The sequence below is a fragment of the Agelaius phoeniceus genome, chromosome 16 (assembly GCF_051311805.1).
Source record: "Agelaius phoeniceus isolate bAgePho1 chromosome 16, bAgePho1.hap1, whole genome shotgun sequence".
Lineage (NCBI taxonomy): Eukaryota > Metazoa > Chordata > Aves > Passeriformes > Icteridae > Agelaius > Agelaius phoeniceus.
Window position 1 is genome coordinate 14160739 of NC_135280.1, and position 24385 is coordinate 14185123.

Genomic DNA, 24385 nt, shown 5'->3' on the forward strand with positions numbered 1-24385 from the left:
GCCAATCCAAGTCATACTCAGCAAAACCAATTCTGCAGTTTACCAAACCAAGCTGAGTAAATTGGAATACAACTCTATGAAAATACAATCTGCATTTGAAAAAATAAAATAACATCAAGGTTACATGGATTTTAGGGGGGGAAGGGGTGTGTGTTTGGTGGGGTTTTTGTTTTGGGTTTTTTTTTGGTTGTTTGTTTCAGATGAACTGGAACCAAAGTTGTCAGGGTCACTAAAATAAAAAAAAAAAATAAAAAAAAAGGAGGCTAAATGTTTGGAAAGGATATGAATTCACACATGAACAAAGGTAACAGAGAGGCCACAGCTGTAAAATGCAGGAAGGCCACAAAGGATCATCAAAATAAAGGAGCTTTATGGAGAGTGAGAGGGTGGAAGCAGCGATGGCAGCACAGAACGAGGCAGGTTTAGTACTCAGACACCAGAGCCGTGGGGTGGGAGTGTCACAGGCACCAAGGGACTCAGGGCCACAATGAACCAACAAGCCCAGGGTGGAGCCTGAGCAATGGGGCAGCTCTGCCCCCTCAGCCACCCCGGACACCTCAATGCAAGCTCCTGGTCTGGAGACAGCCCTGATGGCATGGATGGATCAGAATTCCTGCTGGGACACACTGGGACATCCTGGCCAGGGCACATGCTCCACCAGCCATCCCTGAAGCTGCTGCAGGAGCTGCAGGGGCAGGAGGAGCCCTGGGAAGGGCTGGTTCCAGTTCACCCCACCCCAGTGACTGCCATGGAGCCCCTGCCAGCCTGACCCCCCTTAAACTGCACCCAGCTCCTCCTAGGGCACTCCCTGGCATTAAACACATCTCCCTGCCAGGGAAAACCAGGCTCTGGGAGCTGAGAATGCAACACAGCAAGGCCAGGAGAAAAACAACTGTATTCCACTAATTTCTCATTGGGCATGATAAATACATTGTGGTTATTAGAGAGGAGGGTTCAGGAGTGGGCACAGACACAGAACATCTCATTTCCACTGACTTCCCTTGCCCCTCACAGCCCATCCCTAAACTGAGAACATAGTAGCTAATAATTTTTTAAAATCCAAACATAAGAGGTTCAGAGGTTTATATCTTTTTTACCCTTCACACCATTTCTCTTTTCCCTATAATGTGCTTCTTTAATTTTTTCTCAAATTAAAAACCCCCAGCACTATTTTCCTTACTAACAGAGTTGCTCATCATTTTAAGAGTCAGATTGGGAAGGACTGAAAATCAGGAGGATCCAAATACAGGAGAGTGAAGCCAGAAAAATCCATGGCCAAGGCTCCTATTAATAATTTGCTACATTTAAACAGTCCCAGAAAATGTTAATTCTGATCAATTTTCAGAATAACTTATGGGCTTTCAAAGCACTCTAAGCTTTAATCCATGATATTAAAATGAGGAAATAAAAACTGAAGTACAGTGAAAATGAATCACCTAAAGATCATGAACATTTGTCCATAAAATAACCAAGGTGAAGCAATAGCTTTAACTTATTATGGATGTGGACCCTCAGAAACAGAGACCTGCCTTTTGCATGTCACCACAAATATTCAGCAAAACCCATAAAAAACACACAATATTGTAGTTACAGCAGCCAGAGAAACCCCAAAGAATGCACTTATTGCAACACATCAAACATGAAAAGCTTTTCAAATGCAGACTGTTCAGGGGACTCCTGTTTATTAAAGAGCAGCATTATGGTTCAACACCAAAGTCCAGCAAATGCTCAATCTCACATGAACAGGTGAATTCCCCACTGTCATTAAGTGCAAAGGCAATTCTAAATTCATAACTGGATGGCAGTATTGACCTGAAGCAGCACTTGGTTTTCTCAACTGGATATTCACACATGCAGCACATTTTCTGAACACTTCAACCTGAATTTCTGCCTTATTATGGAATCTGAACAGTTCTATACCAAATAATTAACTTAATGATTGAACTGTAGTGCCTGAGCTCATTTATTCAATGGTGTCTAAATATTCTTAGTTGTAATTTAGTCATGGACTTCATGTGCATGCAATTTTCCTTGCTTGTACATGGAAAATTCAAGAACATTTGACCAATTAAAGGTCTGCTGGAAGTATGGAATTTGTTTTTCACTTGATTACTTGTTTAAGAACATGTAAGGTTTGAAGATCAGTGTCCCAGGAAATCTGAGTGGTTTAGAGCTGATGAGCAAGGCTTTCTATGTAAAATGGACTATTACTAAACAATATGGTGATTATCTCTAGAAATCCCTTTTTGAAATGCCCAATCATTCATCACTGCATTTAGTGGGCCTGAAAGAGAAAACTTCACACTCCTCCTGAACTCAACCCCACACCAAACCACAAACCCTTACCCCCTTCTCAAGGCAACTGGATGAGCAGAAAAATATGACTTAAATGGACTTTCCTGTTTATAGTGGGCAGAAAAGTGGAATATTACAGCCCCCAGTGCAGGGAACCCTCTGCTCCACTCACCCTGGACTTCTTGCTAGAGACCAACCTTGCCTTCCATGGAATAATCCAAATGATTTAACACAAACTTAAACTGGGAAGGCACTTTTGAAAGAAGAATGAGCCCTTCTTCAATTCAATCTGAAGTTACTATTCTTTCCAAATGCAGAATGAATAATATGAAAAGGATTTTAAATTTTACCAGCATTTAAGGGTATGGGTTATTTTTCCCCAATGCCAGTACTGAAGTGTCTATTTAAATACATTTTAATTGTTTTATTTCTCTTTAGCCTGACTTTTCAGAGTCCACAGTGGTTGTATAAAACCTTTTATGAGAGCTCATGAATTTATTCCTGCCTGTCAATACTTTCTGCTTCTCCAAGGCCACCCAAGGCCCCCCACACAAGGTGGGATGACACATTTTCCTCTCCCACATTTTGCTGCTCCAGAGTGGGGATCTACAGGCTGAGAGCTTCCCAAGAGCATGTTTGGAGAGAAGGAATGGCCCAAAAATTAAATACAAGTGCTGGAAGTCTGAATTGGTTCTGAAACTTCACAGCTGGCAAGGCTTAGAGGCTGCCAAGCCTCTGGAAAGCAATTCATAACTTCCTTTTCCCTATTTAAAACAAAGCTTTTGTCTCAACCCATTTGTATTGTGTATTTTATTTGGGGGGGAAGACACACATCATCTAAGAAATCAAAATTAAAGCCAAGTTTTGAGTTTGCTTTGTGATTTTAACACTGGTGATTTAACATTAAATGGAAAATTAATCTAACAATTATTTATTAATAATAATAGAAACACTAAGTCCTAATATTAATTAAAAAATGAGAGAAATTTTAATTTTCACAGCTTCTCATGGAGTCTCTGAGTAGTTTTTAATGCTGTTTCCAAGCTAATTTAAATATATGAAGCACAGACTAGGAAGGGGAAACATAAATCTTGCAATCAACTGGCACTAACTTGTAGAGAAACCTGCATATTTTCCCAATTCTCCTAGAACAAGGTAACAGGATTTCCCAGTGCCTTTTTGCAGCCCTGCTCCTCATTTTATGGAAAACATGGACAACTTGACCTGCACTGAAGCATTTCATGGGGCAGCCTGGCTAAGAGCAAGCACTGAGGAACAGAGTGCCTCACACTGCAGCACAGAAAAACAAAGAGTCACCTGCAAAAGGACAGCGTGGAAAGATTGAAAAAGAACTTCTCCCTGACTTGGCTGACAAAGGAAAGGAAAAGTTCAAGCTCCTCCTCATCCTCTGTATGTGCAGAGAACTCAAAAGAGATCTGATTTCCTGAAAAAGGGAAATCCTGGATTCAGGGACTCACCTGTTCTGGTAGCTGTAGTAGGCAGCGTCCCGGGGGATGGTACAGAGCTGCTTGCCATAGCAGCACAAGGTCTGGGGAGAGAACTCATACTGCAAAACAAGGGAGAAAAGCAGCTTCACAATGGGGGATTTTGTTCAGCAGGGGCTACAAAGCAAACCTGATGTTGTGGCTATCAGAGGACACTGCCATGGCCATCACACTTCTGCAGCTATTGTGAATTTACCAGCACAGCCCTCTCAATCTGGTGGCAATCATCAGCTCTAAAAGCAGCTGGCCCTTTGACCTCTGCTTTATGGACATGGGAAACCAGGGAATTATTGTAATATTACTTATAACTAAAGAAGGTGTCCTCTGAGGGAGAAAAACACAACGATAATAACAGAAGGGTAGAGCTGCTATTGACCTTTTTAGCTCTGAACATATTTATAACAAAACCAAACTTTCTACAACCCTTCCATTCACTATTTCTATTTCAAAAACCAAGTCCCCCAGCTGAAGCTTTGTGTGCTGACTGCAGCTGGGCTGTTGGGAAGAACTCCCTGGGACACTGGGCACCCACCTTGCGCCCACAGCAGTAGCCCAGGGACTGCATGACTGGGTCAATCTCCTGCTCAAACACCTCTGCCAGCTTAGTGCAAAACTTGTAGACCCGGGAAGTCTTGCGGTTGTAGAGCCAGGCGTTGTTGAACATCAGCCACACATCATCCACGTACTGCCAGGGCTCCTGGTACTGCCCCGTGTCCAGCTTGCGCTTGATGGTCGACAGATCCATGGGATTCTTCACAATGTCAAAATAATCCTGCAAAAACAGCGAAAAAACCTGATTTTTTTAAGGTGAAAAATGTGAATTTTAAAATTTTATAGGTTTTTCAAGATGTTGAAAAAAGGGAAAATGTTTCTCTGAGCAAAGATAAAATAGAAGAATACTTAAAAAGAAATAAATTAATAAATAAACCAACAGGAGAATATTTTAATAGGAGTTTTTTAATGCCAACTCACCGGAATCCCGAGAAGCTGGGGATCCACAGGCTGTCTGAAAGGAAGGGACTCTGGGTCCTGCCGGTACAAAGCCTCCAGGGTGGGCATGAGGGCCTGGCGCAGCTCCTCGGGCTTGAAAACTGGAAATGGAAGTCAGAAAGGTTAAAAAATTGCCCTCCTTGTTTCCTAATCTCTTGACTCCCCTAAAAAAACCCCAAAGAAATACATTAAGTAAAACTCTGCAAAGGGTTTTCCTGATCAGAGCAAACCCTCACTTACAAAAGGCAAACACAGCCTTGTATTCACTCAGATCACAGCAGAGATATTCCCAAAATAGGGATATGAGAACAACTCCAGCCCATGATGATCCACATTCTGTAGCATTAAAAAAACCCTCAAAACTTACACAGAATCAAATTAAATCAATTGTTTCAACATGAATGAACCTTTTCTCCTCAAAGGAGAGACTGAGCAGAATTTTCCCTCCCTCCCTTCTAACCTTGCCCGCTATTTCCAAGCCAAGATTCCTCCAGCAAAACCCACTGCAGTGGGCAGGGGTGAGGAGCCAGCTCTACAGAGAGTGACCAGATGTCCTGAGAGCTGGCACAGGAATTTTCCTGGCCAGGGTGTGCAAACAGTCCTGCTCTGATGGATCCTTAATTGATTTTCAAAGTGTTAATACTTCCAGATTTCTATGCCACCACTTGGCAACAGTGGCATGGCAACAGCCATGATTCTTTCAGGAGTGGCTGACAAGGACAAAAAAAGGCAATACATTTTCTGAAAAATAATGATAACTTGGAGAGCTCTTTGAACATCTCAGCAGTGTAATTACATTTATTTCCTTAGGAACGGTGTCTTTAAATAGGGAAGAATGCCTATCATTGAGAAAAAAAGACAAGGAAGGAAAGCAGGATGGCATCTCATATTTATCTACCTGGATGAAATGAGAACAATACCAATAAAATGGAGCAATTAATTCTGCTAAAAGTACTTGAATCAACAGGGCTCAGTGACCCCTTTGAGGCTGATCATTGCTTTTCTCACTCAAATGGTATTTTGGTATGATATAAATTGCTTTTTGGGACATCTAGATCAAAATCCATGATTGTAAAGAGTACACACAAAAAAAAGGGAAGACAAATTAAGCTGACACTACCCCATTGGTTGTATGATCATTTCAGCTGTTGCCACAATCTCACTCCCAACAAAATGGCAATTCTCTTCCATATTTCTCAATCCCATACATGCAGGCATTTTTCCCCACTACAGATTTCCAAAGTTTCATAAACAACTCTTGCACATCATATTATGGGATCCTCAAGAACAGAAATAAATACTAAATTCCATTAATGAGGGACAGTATTCCCTACTGCTCTGATTCATAATAGTTCATAATCTGAATTATTTCATGTAATGAAAAGTAAAGGTCAAAAAGTACCTTATAATAATCTATTCTGACTACCTGCTTGACACTGCTTTTAGAATTTTCTCCTATAATAACATAGCACTAAGCTACAGTAGCCTTCAAAGTAAATCCAATCTTATTTTAAACTCAAACTACAGAGAACCACTGTGACTTCTGCCAAGCTCCTTACAGCCTAATTATCTTTGCTGATAAAGTTTATAACCCACTTTCATTTTGAAGTTTGAATAGAAATCAAAACGAAAATTCAGTTGTTATTTCAATTTATTACTTTACCTAAAAACATACAGAAACATTGCCTTCATCTTCAGCTGCTCTGCCTCTAAGGACTATGACTAATACCAGCACATTTGATCATAGCATCTCCCTGTACATGGATTTTACAAGGAAGTTTTGTTTTTCCCACTCTCCTTTTTCCAAAATTAAATGCTCTCAGTTCTCCTCCAGTAGCTTGAAGACCTTTGCAAGGAGCTGGCATCCAGTTATCCCATTTTGTCTTGGGTGTGTGGGTGGTAAAAAGAAAATGGGATCTTTGCCTGACTCACGATGACGTATAACCTACCAAAGAACAGTACAATGCTACCTTTTGAAGTTTTTTGCCTTTTTCAAACAAAGGCAAGTCTGCTTATGATTACTAAGGAGAAAATTCATAAAGGAAGATAAGACATTTTCAAAATTACAAGGACAGCACACACAAATACACCTCAAACCCAAGCTCCTGCAAGTTTTTCCATTATGCCTTACAAAGAAGTGAAGAAACCAGTAAAACTCATCTTCAAGGTCAAACTAAAGCTGCCACAAGGAGACAGGAGCTGCCCAAAAGAGTATTATAGTGGGTTTTTGAGACTGCAATGCAAGGAACCGTGACCTCCCTTTCTTGCTCACATTAGATTTGCAAAAAAAAGGCAAAAAAAAAAAAGGCTCTGCTTGCTAAATTATAGCACACAGTCCCCTCAGTGCCTGCTATGCCCCAGCCTGCTGTGGGATGGCCCTCAGGAATCTGCCTGCATGGGAAGGAGGAAGAATTCCCAATACTTCTGCAACCTCTTGCAAAACTCCTGATCAGTCTCTTCAGTAGTTTTAAAATATCACCTATGTCTTATGCACACTTGGCAGTAATTACTCCCCAATACCTCTTGGTTTATTCAGCATTTTAATACCAAAGCTCAATTAACATTGAACAAACTCCTTGGTGTGAAAATGCCACCCTTTCAACTCGTGTCTGTGGTTGTACCTGCCCACACAGCACGTGCTTTGCAATACACAGTTACTGGGTGACAAAGCTTCCAAGATAAAATTGTGTCACCAAAGGAGGAATTGGAATATGTGGTGACCCAGCCTGAACTGACTCTGCAGGAACCTTCCCTGTGCAAGCACATTCCTACCAGGCAGCAGTGACTCCTTCCACAGGGAATATCACTGGCTCAGAAATGCTAATAAGCTTTTTTTTCCACTCCCTGTGTTACATTTGGGTTGGAAAAGGCTCTGCCAGGTGCTTCTGCAGTGGGCTCTCGTTTGGGTGCCCCATTCTGCTGCCAGCTGAAAACATCAATCTGCAGGGAAATGTGTTTTATAGTGATTTATTACAAAAAGATTATGGTTAGTAACCAAATGCAATCCAAAGCACATCAAGGAGATGTAGATTTTTCTGACATTTGCAGCATATTGAAAGCTTCCCTTTGGTTGAAAACTAAAAACTAACCACAGAAAACATCACCTCAATAAAGCAGATACCAAAAACCAGAGGTCTCAAAACTGCTAAGGTTTTTGAGTCTGAAAACTTCTCTTGCAGCCTGCCACAAAGCCTGCACTGCAAGCAGAGAAATATAGTTCTGCTTTAATAATCTTATTTATTTCTTACTAACAGAAGGCACCCAAACATTTATATAACCTGCAGCACCATGAAGTTCCCTTGAGTACAGATGCAGTCACACCTCAATCTGTGCTGACACTACAGCTTAATTTAAGAGACTGCTGAGCAAATGAACACTACACTGAAAACTTTCAAGTCCTGAAAACACAGCACTCTAAAATAGATGTTAAGCCTCTTGCAGCAGTCCAGCCTAGGAGGAACACAGGTTCAGGAGAGGTCAAGTGCCTGATTCTCAGAAAAGTGACTGGCAAAACTCAGGATAAAGGTGCTGTGTGCAGCCTCTTAACAGGAGAAGAAAAGCACTGGATATCCTTGGTTACTGAAAGCTCTCTTATCTGCACTGAGCTCTCCTCAAAGAGCACCAAGATGTACAGGGAGGGATTTATGTATTTAATTCCTCCAGCAATCACTGCCTTACTGCCTTGGCCCTTCTGGGCAGGCACTGCTGAGATCAAGGCCACAGTGACTTGCTTTTCTCACCTGATTCATGTAACATTAAAGGAATGAGGAATGCTACTTGCAAAATTAAGTTACAGAGTATTGATCTCCCAGAGCTCCACGTGCTGGAAACACAAGTGTAAAATAAACCTCCCAACAGGAGCTGAGACTGTGGAAAACAAATGTTAGTGACAGCACAGCACACAGGGGAACTCGGTGCTCACACACGTACTTTTCTTGCGGGGCTGAGATGGTGATGTGGATTGTGAAGTGGTTCCATTAGTGCCACTCTCCTCTTCCTCTTTAGCCTCTGTTTTAATTTCAGGCTTCTTTTCTTCAATCTCCATTGGCTCTTGCTTCAGTTCCGTTCCATCTGTTTCTTCTTTTATTTGTGAAGTTCCTTGTAAGTCCTCCTCCACCTTAAGAAAGGATGCAACAAGAGGTACTGTTACATCTACAACCCAAACTTCAGCCATCAAAATATTAGTTTGAGACTGTTGAAGCACTTTCCATCCATGGCTTTCCTCAGGAGTTACTTTGCAGTAACGACCCTCCTCTCGCCCCTTAGCTCACCGAGTCAGACACATCATTAAGTGCTTTTATATCTATCACTGCTTTCAGTTAAGCTGTAGAGAATCTCATTTACCTCAGTCTTAGCTTCCACTTGTGTCTCACTAGTCTCTGGCTCAGTTTCTTCAGTTTTAACTTCTGATTTGCTTTCTAGCATTGGTGCATCTGGTCCTAGTTGCTGGGAATTCGTATCAGCACTAGCAACTGAGGCAGGGGTGGGGACCCTGTTATCAATACTAGCTGCTGCCTGGGATAGCTGTTGTAAAAACAGTACAAAAGAAAGACACTGCATATATAGAAATATTTTCCTTTACTAAAAATGAACAGCACAAAAGAGACATGAGATGATATTCTACAACAGTGCAGAACATGGATACAGGTCACTGTAGCCAAGTTTTGATATTACACATTTAATAACTCTGCTTTACAGAGGAGAAGCCAAGGAAAAATTCTGCCCCAAAGAGGCTTCTTTTACAGAGAAAACACCTGCCCAGTAAAACACTGTACATTCCTTGAAACGTGCATTTGCCCTGGCTGTATCTTAAAAGGAAAAAATCGATGCAAATCTCAGGATCAGAAAAGATTCTGATTATGGCCAAACAGAGCATTAGGCCTGTTACACCTCATCTTTCTGCACACTGCTGCCAATTTAACTTTGAGCAGTCCAGCCATTCAACCCCCCCTCCTTCACACAATGCTGAGAACATCTGAACACACACATTTGACACACCTCTAACCAACCCCCTGGCCTAAAGCACAAGCTGCTATGGACAGCTATGGGCTCTACACATTCAGGACATGGTGCTACAGACAGGGACACTCATGGCATGTCACGACACAAGGCACGGGGGCCTGGCTGGTACTTACTGGAGTGCCAGGTGGCTGTGCCTGCACAGATGTTGGCTGCTGCTGGGCTGGCTGCGGGGTTGGCACAGACTGGGGCTGGGCAGGGGTCTGTGGCTGCGGTGTCACCTGGGCCTGGGCCGCAGTCTGCCCCGTGGGGGTGCTCTGGGTCTGCGTGGCCGTGGGAACAGAGCCCGGCGTCGGGGTCGGAGTTTGTCCCGAGGACGAGACCGGCGTGGATGGCTGGGTGGGCGCTGCTGGCTGGGGAGGAGTCATTCCCGGGGGGGTTGGGTGCTGCATGGGTGCCATCCCGGCTGCAGAGGACGCGGGAGGCGTGCTCTGGTGCAGGGGGGGCTGGCTCACCGGGGGACACGGCAGCTGCCCGCTCTGCGGCCCCAGCATGTTCATGGAGTTGGGAAGAGCAGCACTGGGAACCTGCCCCTGCTGGGGAGAGACAGAGAGTCTTACAGAGCCTGGAATTACATTTATCCCTTCAATCACAGCCCTGAAGCCTCCTCTGACAGGATGCTGTCAGTGCAAGCAGATCAGCCACAAATGCTGCTGCTGCTGCAAGTGACTGCTCCCATTTCTGTCATCGCTGCCATCAGCTCTCAAGGACCTTGCTCCCAGATCCAGTTGTGCTATGCAGGTCCTGCATTAATTCCACTGCCACAGAGAGGGAATCCTCCCAATGCCAGTAACACAGAAACCCACAGGCAGCCTCTCAATCGTGCCATTAGCTGGGCAAAGGTCAGGCTTTGACACAAAATGGTTTTGAGCAAATACCCATTTTTAGGCCAGGACTCTGGTGCAGCTCTGCTTTAGAGGGCAGGTCAACACATTTAATGCTGGTGTTGACAGAGCAAGACTTAAGAAGAATCTTTTTGTTTTCTCTTTAATTCTAATTAAACTGCTCAAGATGCCTCAGAAAACCTGGGATTTGTTTTTCAGAGCAGCAACAATAAAGTACTCTGGATGTGTACTTAAACCTTGAAGTGATACATTTTACTGAAGATTGCATCAGATGACTGGTGATAAAAAAGAATACTCCATCCTCAAATGCAACTGTTACTCTTAGAAATACAAATCAGTTAATTTCCTGCAGATGAGGTTTCAGATTTAAAACACACTTCTATATTGTCTTTACAGAGGCAGTTTTATGGAAGTAAATACATTGGGAAAAAAATGTTCACCACAAAGGCAGTCAAACAACTGAGCCAGGGGCCCATGAAACTGTAGATATTGCATCCTGAACATATTCCAAACTTGACTCGACAGAGCCCTTCATAACCTGATCTAAGTAATCTCTCAGAACTCTGGAGGTTTTAACTAGCCTAAATTACTTGGGCTCTGAGTTAAACAACAAGCCTTTCCCTCTGGAAAAGCAGACACTTTGGCATCATAAGCACAGCTGCTACTTCACTGACCACTACTGCAACAGAAAAATGTTACAGGAAAAACCCAACAATTTTTTCTCCAGAAGCAAAGAAGTTAAAACAAATTTTAGAAGATCTTGCCCAAGCACTTTATTATAATCTTAGATTTAAAGTTAGCTACTCTGGTCCACACAGAGACCAAACATATGTTCATAGGCATCCCATAAACTGATTTCTGATATTTCCCCTAAAATCTCCTCAGCATGCATTTTTAAGGGATTTAAATCAGGACTAGCAGGGCGTTGCGCCCCCATTAACAGATGTCGATAAGTTATGTAAGAGCTTCTGAAGAAGGCAGATGCAACCCAGGGTCCCCCAAAATTGGGCTGACTACATCAAAAATGGATATAGAAATACAAAGAAACAAATATGTCAAGTAAATAAATCAGAGCAAAACAATAAAGAGCAAATAAATCTTAGAGAATCCATCTCACCTGTGCCACCCCGGCCTGGGCTGTTGACTGACCCATGCCCACATTGTTCACATTCATAGCTCCAGTGGATGCTGGGAACTGGTTTTGGGGCAGGAATTGGTTCTGGGTAGGAGCCTGACCCATCATGTTGTTGGAATGAGCTCCCATCATGTTCTGTGGCTGAGGCATTCGGGAAGGAGACATTGCCATCTGAAAATGAACACCCAGATTAACTAATTACCATTTAGTACTATGGAGCAGGACAAAGGAAAAATACACTGAAAACAATCAAAAGATAGGACAAAAAAAAAGGAAAATTGGCTTAATTACACTAACTGGAAGTGGGCATATGCCCAAAACTTCAGCATTTGCTCCACAGCATTCACTATTTTTAACAGGTAACATTCAGAGTGCTAACTCTGTTTTGTTCCCTGGGTTGACAGAGAGAATCCAAGGAAACTAAAAATATTTTTGTTTTTCTAAAGAATAAAAACATGTTTTCATGTGGGAACAAAGAAGGTTTATATACTGCAAAGACAGGAGATGCTCTTCCACAGATTGCTGGGGATTACTGCACCTGTGGCACGGGCGGTGTTATTGGAACAAGTAAATATTGCAAACAAACTCCTCGATAAAAGCCTGTCCCACTTGCTGCATTCCCATGAAAGGATCCCATGGTTTGCAGCAGTGCCAGGGGGCTGAGGGGTGGCTGGGGTGTCAGGGTGTGGGGTACGAACCGCGGGCACGGCGCCCATGTTGTTCATCTGCACCGGGTGGTTCATCGGAGACGCCGCCCGCGGTCCCAGCGGTGCTTGGGGCATCTGTACATTCCCTATGGACATGGGGTTAAACTGATTCATTCCTGCAAATGCACCCCCAAAACAACTCATTAGGAACAAGTCAGCACAATTGATGGATCTATATTCTACTAAAAAATTAACAGATATTATGACTGCAATTCGACCGCCCTGCGCTTTGTCTTTTGGTTACTTGACTTAACAGACAAATCAGGATGGAAGAAGTGTTTAGAACAATGCTAGTTAGGGTGAAATACAATTTTTGGTGTTTAAAAAAACAATTAAATGCAAGAGATGAAGAGTAGATGCTGGATGAGCTGCAGAAACAGGATGCTATTTATAAATAATACCTTAGGATGGTTTCTTAAAATCAGGCATTTGCTTTGAAACAGCAATGTCTTATTCAGACATGAAATAAGGTTGTCTTATTCAACCTGAAATGGTTGAAGTAAATATGATAAAAATACATATGGGATGTATGAAGGCAACTCCAAGCCTCAAATCAGGACAAAAGTTGGCAAAATGCTTTAACAGGGGTTGTGCTTTTCATACAAACCATTGAGTCCCTCCAAAAAACTTGTCTAAAGCTGTAATTATGGAGCTATACTTGTTATCAACTTGTTCTCCTATTCAAATGAATTTTAAAATTATTTTATTTCCCAAGGACATTTCAACACAAATTTTGACTTAGTACTAACTCTGAACCAAGAAAAAATAGCTGAGGACACTTTTTTTAAAGGAAGTTGAAGCACCTAAAAGAAATGGGTTTGTTTTTTGGGAAAAATCCACCCATGAGCTCACAGCAGCCTCAGTGAGTAATAACAAGTGTTGTGAACAAGCTCCAAGGCTTTTTTAGATGCACTTTCCAGCAGAAACCAAGAAAGGCTATCATTAGTTACACAGATGTTGGACTAATGTGCTGTGTTTCCAGCTACAGGTGTATTTTTGGCTAATTAACTGATGAAAACATGCCAACATCCTTCTCCCTTTACAATCTTTTAAATGAGATTATCCACAGTATTCTTGCTTGAGCTGTGCTCTCTTTGGAAGCTCTGAATTAATTCCCAATCCCTAGCAAAGTGCTGGATCCATACTGTTAGCACTGCCCTGACACAGAGCAATGCTGAAAAAAAGGCAGCCCCTGTAGTTCCTCCCTCCCAAAACCCAAAAACCCCAACATAAGATCACCTTTCCCAGCCCAACAATTATTTTGAAGCCACAAATTGCAATTAGAGAGGAAAACAGATACCTTGAGAAACCTGCATACGACTGATAGGCACGGTTGGCATGGACATAGGCCCATCTGCAACACAACACAAGAAAGGTCAGCAAAACCAGTTTGAAACACAAGCTCAGCATTAACTGAAGTCCAGAGAGTCCTTAGAGGCAGCTCCAGCAGCACTTACTGGGTGGCCTGACGGGCTGTGCCTGGCCCATGGCAGCAGCCACCTGGGGAATCCCTGGGGGCTGGGGCCCAGGGGTCTGTAAGGCTGCTTGGTTCCCCAGCATCCCTTGTTTATGGAGACGAGACCTCCTCTTCTCTTCTAGCTCCTTTTGTATCTTATAGATCTTCTCTGCTAATAAATGATAGTATTCATCCTAAAAGGGAAAAACCAAGAGTAATCAGCAGCAGCAAAACTCATTCAGTCTACCTAAATACTATCATCTGGTTTTGAGTTTGTTTTGGTTTTTAATGTATACACCTGCCTAATTGAAAAAGAAATATTTCTTTTCAGAATCCTGTAAATTAAGACAGTCTTTTCTGCTTTAATGCAGAACAGGAAAAAAAAAAGCTTCCAGAAATTACACTTGTTTATGGCTAGCCTGCATGCCTACTCTGAGTAAATTAGCAGGCAAAGGAGAAGGCTGGAAGTTCTCTGTTGCTTCAGCAAAACCCAGGAAGCTGTCATTTAGTTTCAAGGTGTTAATGATTTTTAAATGTTATTTTCATAATGAACATTTCCACTAATTCACAGACAAAAGAAGAAGATATTCCCAGCACAGTGTTACAGGACAGATGTTAAGCACAGATCAATTTTTACATAAAGAAAGGAACTGCTCTTTTCCTAAAGAGTCTATCAACAATCATGGCAAGGGATAAACAAAACCAGACAAAACCTCAAAGGAATGGAGAAAATTCAGTGAAAAATAGTTCAGGCAGAGACAAGTAAACACTATATCTGTACAAGATGAAAAATCCATTTTACTCAACCCACACTGACAACAGATCCAATAAGACAGTCACAGTGCACACCACATAGACAATTCTACCTGTCAAGAATTGCTGGACACACATCTGCCAAGTGCTTATGCACCTGTTAAAGGCAAAATACCCCCACAAACCCTCAAGGCTACATTTTATTTGTGGGGCCACCATGCTCTTAGAAGCCAGGGTTACACAGAGCACAGAATTTGTTATTACAGCAGGATTTAATTAATTTCTGAAAACTTAATATGAGATATATATTCCTCAGAAGCCTTGTTAAGGAAGTCCAGTCATGCAATATAAAGCTTTGTTTTTCAGGTCACTTCTCAGTTTCTCAAAAATCAGTGCAGACATTTTGTGCTGCCCAGTTTAAAAGTTTTACACCCCTTCTCCTGCTCAAGCCACTTCAGTTGTAAGCTCCTATTTGTAAATTTAATATTGTGCTGCTTCCCCACTGCAAAGACTCCTGCAAAGGCTGTGTTCACAAGGAGCACACACTGCTAGAACAGCATTAAACTGCTTACAATGATGCCTCTTACTAATGTGTTTTTCAGTGTCAAAGTAGAATGGGAGCTCCTCAAAAGGAAGGATGCAATTCCTCATGGCATCGTTAACACATTCTGAATTACTGCCTTCTTCCAAGTTTGCTGCTTGCAGCCAAATACATTAGATAAATTCCAATAACAGAAACTTCTGGCCAGGAGGCTCTGACAGCTGCTTTGAGGGGTGAGGAGAAGATATTTCTAGGTGTTTGTCTGTCAGAAGGCATTTCATTTTACAATCAGGAGTTTGCTATGCTCATCCTTACTGAGAAGGCATTTAGACAGCCAGGTGTGACCATGAAATCCTCCTTCTACCTAAAATTGCTCTCCAAAGCTGCCAGGGTAACCACAGCTGAGCACACCCCAGCCCTCCTTGTAAACATTGTCTCCTCCTTGTAGCTACCAGGAGGATACAATGTGGTTACTGACCAGCACTGTAAGAATGGCCCCTGCCTCTCTGCCTCTAGGGAATAAAACCTGCATTTCCATCTCCAGCTCTTCTGGCAGCTGGGCTGAGAGAGGCAGAGGGGTCTGACTGGATCATCTGATTATCACCAGAAATGCCACTGCTCTCTTTAGAGCTCCTCCCTTGTTTAAGAAAGGATCTCAAGTTTCTGATCAGGTAGGATCTTGCTGGCTGTTACTACTGGCACTACTATTGTTGTCTTTTCCCAATGAAAACTTCCAGGGAGTGGTTCCTTTAGGGTAGAATTACCACCATGTCATATCTTCAGCCTGTCAATCAACAGGGCTTTGCTCCCTTCAAGTAAGAGAGATCTGAGCTGACATCTCTGTGCAGACAGAGCAAAATTTGTGAGCTACAACAGCAATTCTGGGGTTTTTTCCCATCCACAAAGAAGCCAAACTGACTTCTTATGTCTTAGCCCAACTACTCCTGGTGCTGCAGAGTAGAGGAGAATTATTTCCATCAGTACAGGTGGAAGGTAAGCAGTGGAACAGCACTGGGTCCTAGAGAAAACCTCCAGTGGTAAAGAGACATTAAAAAAATTTAAAACTACTGCTTACACAGACTGCCAAAAAGGGAGGAAGTCAGTAAGGGAAACATCAAGAACTGCAAGCTGTGCTCCAAGCTTCTTGCATTTCAGGAGGATGCAAGTAGGGATGGAGGTGGTGTCTCCAGCTGAATTAGCTTGGAGTGACATAAATCACATGGCTTGGGACTACACAAACACTGCCACAGACTGAAAACACGACTTTCCCCATGAAGAGGGAAATGATTCTCTGTGGTTTTCTTTACACTTCTAAGATTTGTGATACTACTGTTCTTTGACATGTTGGACTGAACAACATACCCTACTATTAGCAGATTCATACATATCTCCTTCCACTTTCCTGGCATAAGCCACCAAGTTCTCCATGCGGCGATCCTTCAGTGCTGCTGGATCAGGAGTGGGGAAGATGGCTTGGACACTGCAAGGACACAGCAACAATAATAGAAAAAGATCTTCAGAAAAAAACCCCAAAATCAGTATACAGCTTTATGATAATCACCCTGGATGTTTCCTTACACACCAGATATATAAAAGCATATAAAAACGGTTAAAAAATTATTATTTTACTATTTCTCACAAGATTAAAACAAATTTAATGATGAAAATAAAGTGAGGCTTAACAGTCTGGAGTCTAAATAACTGTTCACCACAGCAGAGCAAATTTACTAGCAATAGAAACTAATTCCATGCCCACTCCTTAATGAGCACGAAGAACAAACTGAAGAGGAGAATTAAAAGTAACAACTCATCCTGAGTGGCCCAGCACCTGAGAACCACTACTGATAACTTTCTTTTCAGCTTAAGAGCACAACTACTGTATTGAAATTCTTTAAAAGCATTGAGGAAAAAGGCAGCCTTGGTGAATACTTACAGTTTATGCACTAAATGATTGCGCAGGTCCTGAGTGACATGTTCATGCCATGCTTTCCTTACCCCGGTACTCGAAGGAGGTGCAGCCGTTGGCATTGAGCTGAGGTTTCCAACATTGCCAGAGTTTGTGCCATCATTCATTAGTGGGCTGAAATAAAAAGCAAAGGGACTGTTAAAATACCAGAATGCAGAGTTTTGTTATAGGTTTGATGCCTGGAGTAATTTTTGAGTTGTTACTTTCATCATTTTTAGCTATTGCATCAAAGATTCTCTTAAATGAAATTTTGGCATTAACAAACTGCAACCCCTAAAGCAGCAAAGCTCAGGAGTTTACAAGGCACATTCACAGTGTGAATGGCAAAGAATCACAACTATGAACTTAAAAATAAAAATATTCTTCCTTTGGGACTTCATTTAAAAGCAGTAAATATTGTGGGGCTCTCAGGAGGCACAAAGTGGCAGCTCTGGAACTGAAACAGGACAGAGAGCAGAGCTGTACACGTCCATCTCCATGCCAATACCCTCACTTCTTAAAGCATGCTCTTATTTACTTTCATAAGCATGGAAATAAATGTTTAATTGAGCAAGAATGAAAATGTGTGCATTACTTATTTGTCCCAAGAGATGTTGGAAGAGCAGTTTCAGAAATTAGACCCGGTTGCTGGTCTGTTGTTATTCCTCCTGCGGGAAGGTTCATCTGGTTGGCTCCTTTGGGACAAAATTAAACATCATTGGTACACAGTTCACAATTTTGACAATAATGTGACAAAACTGCAATTTACTGACCCATCTGGCTAACTAAAGAAGCAATTTATCAGGTTAAGTATTTTTATAACAATACCTGCTGTGCTGCACGTACATGGCTATTTCTGGAACCAAGATACTTTGTCTGAACTACAAAAATGAGTCCATTAAAATTTTAAATTCATAAACTCTTAAGATTAGATCAATAAGCTATAAAGAAGGTAATACTAGCAATTAAGATGCAAAAATGCAAAAAAAAAAGTATTTGAGACAGAATTATCTGTTAGAACAGGGAACAATTGTTAAACCAAAATCCTTCAGAAGTTCTGTCTCATCACGTCAGAGAATGAGCTATGGGCTATATTTTAATAGAATGAGCTGTATTTTAACAGAAACTTAAACTCCCACTATTTGTAAAAAAAAGCACTACATTCAAAACTTTCTAATATTCAAATGTAAATGAATGGTAGGGTAAATAAATAATGTATTTTTAACTTACTAAACAACATGAACAGACAGTCACTACTCTGACCAAACAAAATACCAGACTATCCTAAAAATTCAACATCAGTTATTTTAACTCTTTTTTTTTTTTCTTGGTCTTTTCTCCACCTACCCAGTGCATTAATGGTCCTCATTTGCTGGTGAGCCTGAGGCTGTGCTGGCTGCTGGCCTTGGACCTGGGGCTGCAGCTGTGTTTGGGGCTGGTTGCCATATGGCAGCCCCAGGGCAGCATAGGCTCGTTGCATGGAGCTGGGGTCAATTGGGTTGGGATTGCTTAGTGCTGGAGTGCTCTGCTGGCCCGTGCCAACAGAACCGATGGAATTCTGGATTCCACCTGCTGGAGACCCTAAAAGGGCTACAGAGGAGAGAAAGGATAAGAAAAAATTAAAACTCAATGAGGAGAAGGAGTAAAACCAGTCATGCCAAGAGTCACCAGAACATGCACATATTCTATGATACAGATATTTTTCTGCCAGAGGACAGAACAACACCCGAGATGCCAAGTGGGAAAACTCAACCTTTGATTCTACAGGACAGAACCCACCCTGGCTATTAATCCATGCAGTCTAAAGAGAAGTGCTGTAAATTTCAGGCAGATAAGCCCATAATTACTTGTAACAGATATATAGTGCAGGCTCCTACATAAGGCTAAATAGGATTTTCATGCTTGGGGACCGTAAACTAAGGGGGAAAAAAATTTAATTCCTCTACTTCCCTCTTTCCCATCAATCCCATTTTAGGTCAAAATATTTGGCTCCAGAACAGAGATCCTGAGTTGAGCAGAAACACTGTGTCCTTGGACACAAAGGTAATACTGAAGATCTGTTGGTAGAAATTTTCATTGCGAGCAGTCACCAGATGAATCCTCTGAAGGCCAAATTACCTTAAACCCCAAGTTACTCAGAGATATGAAAAACCCTGATGAGTCTCAGATTGTACTGGCTAAATCTAAAATAAGTTGGAGAGTCAGTAAGGGGTTGAACCCTGGTAAATAATTCAGATGATGTTTAGGTATTCATTAACCTATATGGCTACCACAACCAACCAACCTCTCCCACCACACAGGTGTATGGAAGAGTCATTTTCCTTAGATAGGAAATGGAAACAACAGGGAGAAGTAGCATTTACTTGATCCAGAAGAGAGCAAAGTTTTGCATTCTGGTTCTCATTTTAGCTGCCATTCTAAGTAATGCCATGTTCCCTGGTGAATGACCCACAGAGTACAACCCTCAGCACAGGGACACTGCCTTTTGATAGTCAGGACTCTGGCAGAAGTAACACTTCCTTCACATTTTCCCCCTCAAGTAATTAAATATATAATGTGCATTACAAATGTGTGAACTAAACTTAGCAACAGTAATGGCTCTTAATATAGGCAACAATAACTGTTTTATTGAAATATTAGTAGGGGCACGTGGTTAGATAAAAAAGTCAGGAAAACAAGCCTTCTGAGACATTAACAGCATTATCCAGGATTTCTTAAATCCTCACCCACTATGGAAACTGAATCACTGAAACAGATACACAGGCTTCCAGCTTCCACCCAAGAGAAAACACTCACATTGCAGAGTCCAGACTTTTCCCTCTCCAGATGAGAAATCAATTTGATCTCATTTGCCAAAGAACTACAAATAAATAAACTCAGATAGCTCCCTCTCCTGAATAAGCAGCCCTACAAAAAACATCCTTTTTTCCCCCAAAGGACAATCCACAGTATTTTAAATGCTGGGATTACCATGGAAATTAAGGCTTATGTATATTTACACTCTGTGGACACACTCACAATAACTTTTGAACTCCCTGATCACTTCCAAGAGAATTTAAAAACAAAGGCAGAAGCTGATTAAGATCCTATCAGCTTAATTAAAAAAAAAAAAAAGACCTATTAAAGAGCATCTCTATGAATTCCTCATTGGACTTGCATGTAGTACTCTGGAATCACACAGCCTAGGAGAAAGATGCCTTTACACTACTGCAAGCCAAGGAATTCCAAGGTTAAATAGCACAAAAGTTGTGGCAGCCTGGCATTTAAAAGGCTTCAGAGGTTGTTGTGACAGCACAGATTGATTCAGGAGCCAATAAGAGTTCCAGCTTGTTAGAGGATGATATTCCACCAGAAAAATTAGGACAAACCCCCCCCAGTTTTCTTTCAGTGCTGAAGTGTGGAGATGGCAGAACACCCACAGGTGATGCCAATGTTTGGGAATCTGGAAAAGGCTCAGGTCACCCCTCTGAGGAGACCCCAGCCTTCCACCACCCCTCAGGTTCTGGGGAAAAGCCACTGATTGTGTGAGACTGCAGGCTTGGCTTGGAGCTCACTTGGACAAGTTCAGCCCCTCCAGCCCAGAGCTCTGGGCTGGGCTTTGGCAGCAGCTTCAGTCACTACAAAGCACAAGTTCAGCCTTTGTGTTAGAACAGTGTTAAACTATTTGGCCTCAGCTTTTCTACCAATTCACAACTCAACAGGATCCTGTTCTGAGTATTTCCCAATATCAGGAACCTGGTTTTGAAGGAGTTTTTTTTGTCTGTTTGTTCACTGGTTTTATATGAAGGCTGACTTTATCTGTCAAACAAGAAGATGGAGGCACAGAGTATTAAATTTCTACTCTGGAGAGACCCAAGTGCAAATGCTGTCCCTTCTGTGGCAGATACTGCAGGAAATAAAGTCAACTAAAATAAACACAGCCCTGGAACAAACACATTAGGCCACTGCTATGTGAAGCAATGTCTGCTGCAATTTATTTTTCTTAACTGGTGCTTCAGACGTTGAGGAGCCCATGACAGAAGTTACAAGTGTGAAATGAGCTTTGTAATTCACATTCTAAATGCTGTAAAGACAGCTGGCTCTGTGTGCCCCAGTGTCACTTGTGTTTATGTACCTGAGGAGGGAAGGTTCAAACAAGCACAAGTTGAGCAGCCCCAGAACTTCCTGAGCAGCCCCAGTGACATCCCAATGCCCCAGCAGGCACCAGAACCATCAAGGAGCAGCTCACCTGCAGGATTCCTGTCTCAGGTGCTGTTTAATGTCTGTCCCAGGTGCTGTTTAATGACACTGCACTCATGTCTTCTGGAGGGGAACCCCTCCAGCTAGTTAAATTTATTTTAAGCACAGATCCCTAATGCTATTTTAAGTATGAATGCCCAGCACTCCTCTAGCCTGACCACTCCAGCGAACATGTTAAACCATTTTGGAGAATTTTAAATTCCTAAACTCCTAAGATTAGATCAATAAGCTAGAAAGAAGGTAATACTAACAATTAAGATGCAAAAAAAGTAGCATTTGAGACACAATTGTCTGTTAGAACAGCTGGCAATTGTTAAACCAAAATCCTTCAGCAACTCTGGCTCAACACCTCAGACAACAAGCTATGAGCTGATTTAAATTTAGCCATGCTGGTTAAAATGTTTAATTTTGCTTCTGAATTCTTTAATTGAGACTTATTCTGTCCTGTTCCTCACTCTGCTCATCTTGCAGTGGCTGGAGCAAAATTTGTGCTGGTGCCCTTGACTCACCTCAGCACAAGCCTGTCCTGCCCTCAGAATTAGGCAGGTACATGAAGATAAATGCACACAATCATTTAATTAAAGGCTGTATCTTGAATCAAATCATGGGGTAAAGATTTTATGAAGAATTTGAAGCAGGAAGTGTCAGCTTTAAACTTCACCACCAATGCCATTTTAATTTTTATTTAAGTTAAGCATTACATCATAAGCCTTCATAAGCATTGGATCAGTCAATCAGTGGAACTCCTTAATCCAAGGACTATTATCCACCATGTGGCTCCCTGGGATAACTGATGGGTCACCATTATATGATTTCCAGCAATTGAAAAAAACAAGAGACATGTTTTGTTTGTAGATCTTACAGTGACTGACAGTAAGACTTGAACAAGCTGGATTTCATTTTGTTTTCACAGGAAAAAGACTCCACTGAAGAAGTTGCTGCCTCCTCCTCCTCCTGGACACATTTCCCTGTGCATGGATGCACTCACTCCTTCCTCCTCTGCAAAGGACTGGCTCTCAAAAGCTCCACATCCAGGTTCTCTTCCATGTCCTGGGCATCAGCCAGCTAGATCATGGTCCCTGCTTCCATTTCCCCCATCAGATTCCTGCTCCTTCATCCCTGACTTCACACACACCACAATTTCTGATGTTTTCTCTAAAATCACACTTTTAGGTGAAGATGAGTTAGCTCAAGTTTCATCTTTCTTAATCCAGCTTTCTCCTTGCTGCATTTTATTTAAAATTTTCCTACAAGAAAAGCTCCAGAGGAGATCAGCTCCATGTTCACAACTCCTCTTTCCAGTCTCACTCATCTGAGTGTGGATCCCAGGGGTTTTCCAGGGTCTCCTGAACCTGGAATGATGCACACCAAGTGCTGCACATGGGGATGGCCCAGGACATTACAAATGGGAGCAGATCCAGGAGCTGTGGCACAACACACCTGCCCAGGCCAGGAATGGAAGAATTAAGGAGCTCAAGCAAGTGGATGACAAGATGAATTTTCAAAAAAATAACTGACACAGCTACAAAACTAGGAAACATATCAACAACTGTTTGCAAAAGTTTGTGACTCATATGGTGTTGGGCCCAGCAGGGAGCAAGAAGAACTTCCTAACAGAAACAAGCCTTCAACCCCAAAATATTTCAACCAAATTTCAAGCCATTACTTCAAAACACAGGATTCACTTGCTTATTCAAAAGAAAAGCTTAATGTTTTACCATTAGTGCAAAATAATATTTGTTTTCCAGTTTCCCCTGCCCCCTCAGAGGTACATGGGACACACAATAAGAACCATGTGGAACAGAAAGAATTTGAAATTTGTCCCAATATGTCCTATTAACAAGTCAGGTCACTATCAACCATTATAGTAAAATATAGTTCAAGAGTGTTTTAAAAGAAATAAAAAAGGCAATACAAAAGAAACCTAGCACAATGTTCTTTGCAAAAAAACCCAACACTAAAAGACCTGCACAGAAACAGCTCCAAGGCAACAACCTAAACCCCAGGACTTTCCAGGACTTGCAGATCCCCAAGGAGTGGGAACAGAAAGCTACAAAAGCACAGGAATGACTGTGCATGGAAGTGAAGCACCACCTGGCATGGCTCAGCATGCTCAACTGCAGAATGTTCTACAAGGTGGGCACCCTTTGGAACAGCTATGAGAGCCCAGCATGGCCACCCCAGGACTGAAATAACAACAGGGAAACAGGGATGGGCCCAGGAAGGAGGTTCTGGGCTCTCCCTGCAATAGGGGGAGGATCACCACACTCCTCATTCCTTTTCCCCTTTCTGAATGTTCTCTCATTCTGCCAAATGCAGATTCCCTCCTTCTCCCAATTCAGTAGAAGCTACTCTGTATTATTCTTAAACAAGACAACATTTTCTTCCAGTCTAAAACTACTCCAGCTCTGGTTAAAATCCACCTGATCAGGCCCAACATTTAAAAATGCACATACCAATGTAAATCATTTCACAAACCCTCCTGAATGCACAAAAAGGGGTACCTTTCATAATACAGCTAAAAAAGTACTTTAAGTGTTCCTTTTTCACTTCCAATAAACCATGAGGTGTTATGTGTATGACTCAGACATAATCCAGGACAAAGAACCCTGCACCACTGGTTTATTGATTAACTGAACAGAAGGAGATTTCATATTTATCTCCCTCCATATGCAACAAGAGAGAAAAATGCTACACTTATCCACTATAATTCTGTTGCAGTCAGACAATATCATATTTGATTCCATAGCAAAATTATTTTTAAGGCTTGTTTATGTTCCAGTTTTTGTTCTCTTATGATCAGCTGTATGAGCAACCAAACAAATGGTGCACAAACTACTTTTCACCAGCAGCTTGTATTGAAAAATACAATTCTGTTCTGGTAGATGTTGTTAGCACTTTGATAACAACTGTGTAATAAGGATGTTAAACACAAATGGACCATGTCATATTAAA

General features: G+C 41.9%; 1 protein-coding gene across 7 annotated transcripts in view; it reads right to left on the reverse strand.

Annotated features, from left to right (window-relative positions):
• The window catches only part of CREBBP (CREB binding lysine acetyltransferase), a 97941-nt gene that overhangs the window by 22123 nt on the left and 51433 nt on the right, over nucleotides 1-24385 (reverse strand). For 3 of the 7 annotated variants that reach the window (XM_054643950.2, XM_054643947.2, XM_054643944.2), the window contains 14 exons: nucleotides 18539-18781; nucleotides 17787-17886; nucleotides 17180-17326; nucleotides 16609-16726; nucleotides 13954-14146; nucleotides 13797-13850; nucleotides 12488-12612; nucleotides 11772-11960; nucleotides 9926-10345; nucleotides 9135-9314; nucleotides 8721-8907; nucleotides 4773-4891; nucleotides 4333-4572; nucleotides 3774-3862 (listed from right to left, as the gene is read on the reverse strand). In XM_054643950.2, the coding sequence (XP_054499925.2) occupies nucleotides 3774-3862; nucleotides 4333-4572; nucleotides 4773-4891; nucleotides 8721-8907; nucleotides 9135-9314; nucleotides 9926-10345; nucleotides 11772-11960; nucleotides 12488-12612; nucleotides 13797-13850; nucleotides 13954-14146; nucleotides 16609-16726; nucleotides 17180-17326; nucleotides 17787-17886; nucleotides 18539-18781 (2404 nt within the window). The remainder of the gene's footprint in view (nucleotides 1-3773; nucleotides 3863-4332; nucleotides 4573-4772; nucleotides 4892-8720; nucleotides 8908-9134; nucleotides 9315-9925; nucleotides 10346-11771; nucleotides 11961-12487; nucleotides 12613-13796; nucleotides 13851-13953; nucleotides 14147-16608; nucleotides 16727-17179; nucleotides 17327-17786; nucleotides 17887-18538; nucleotides 18782-24385) is intronic. The other 4 variants (XM_054643949.2, XM_054643946.2, XM_054643948.2 and 1 more) reach the window with 3 other exon arrangements.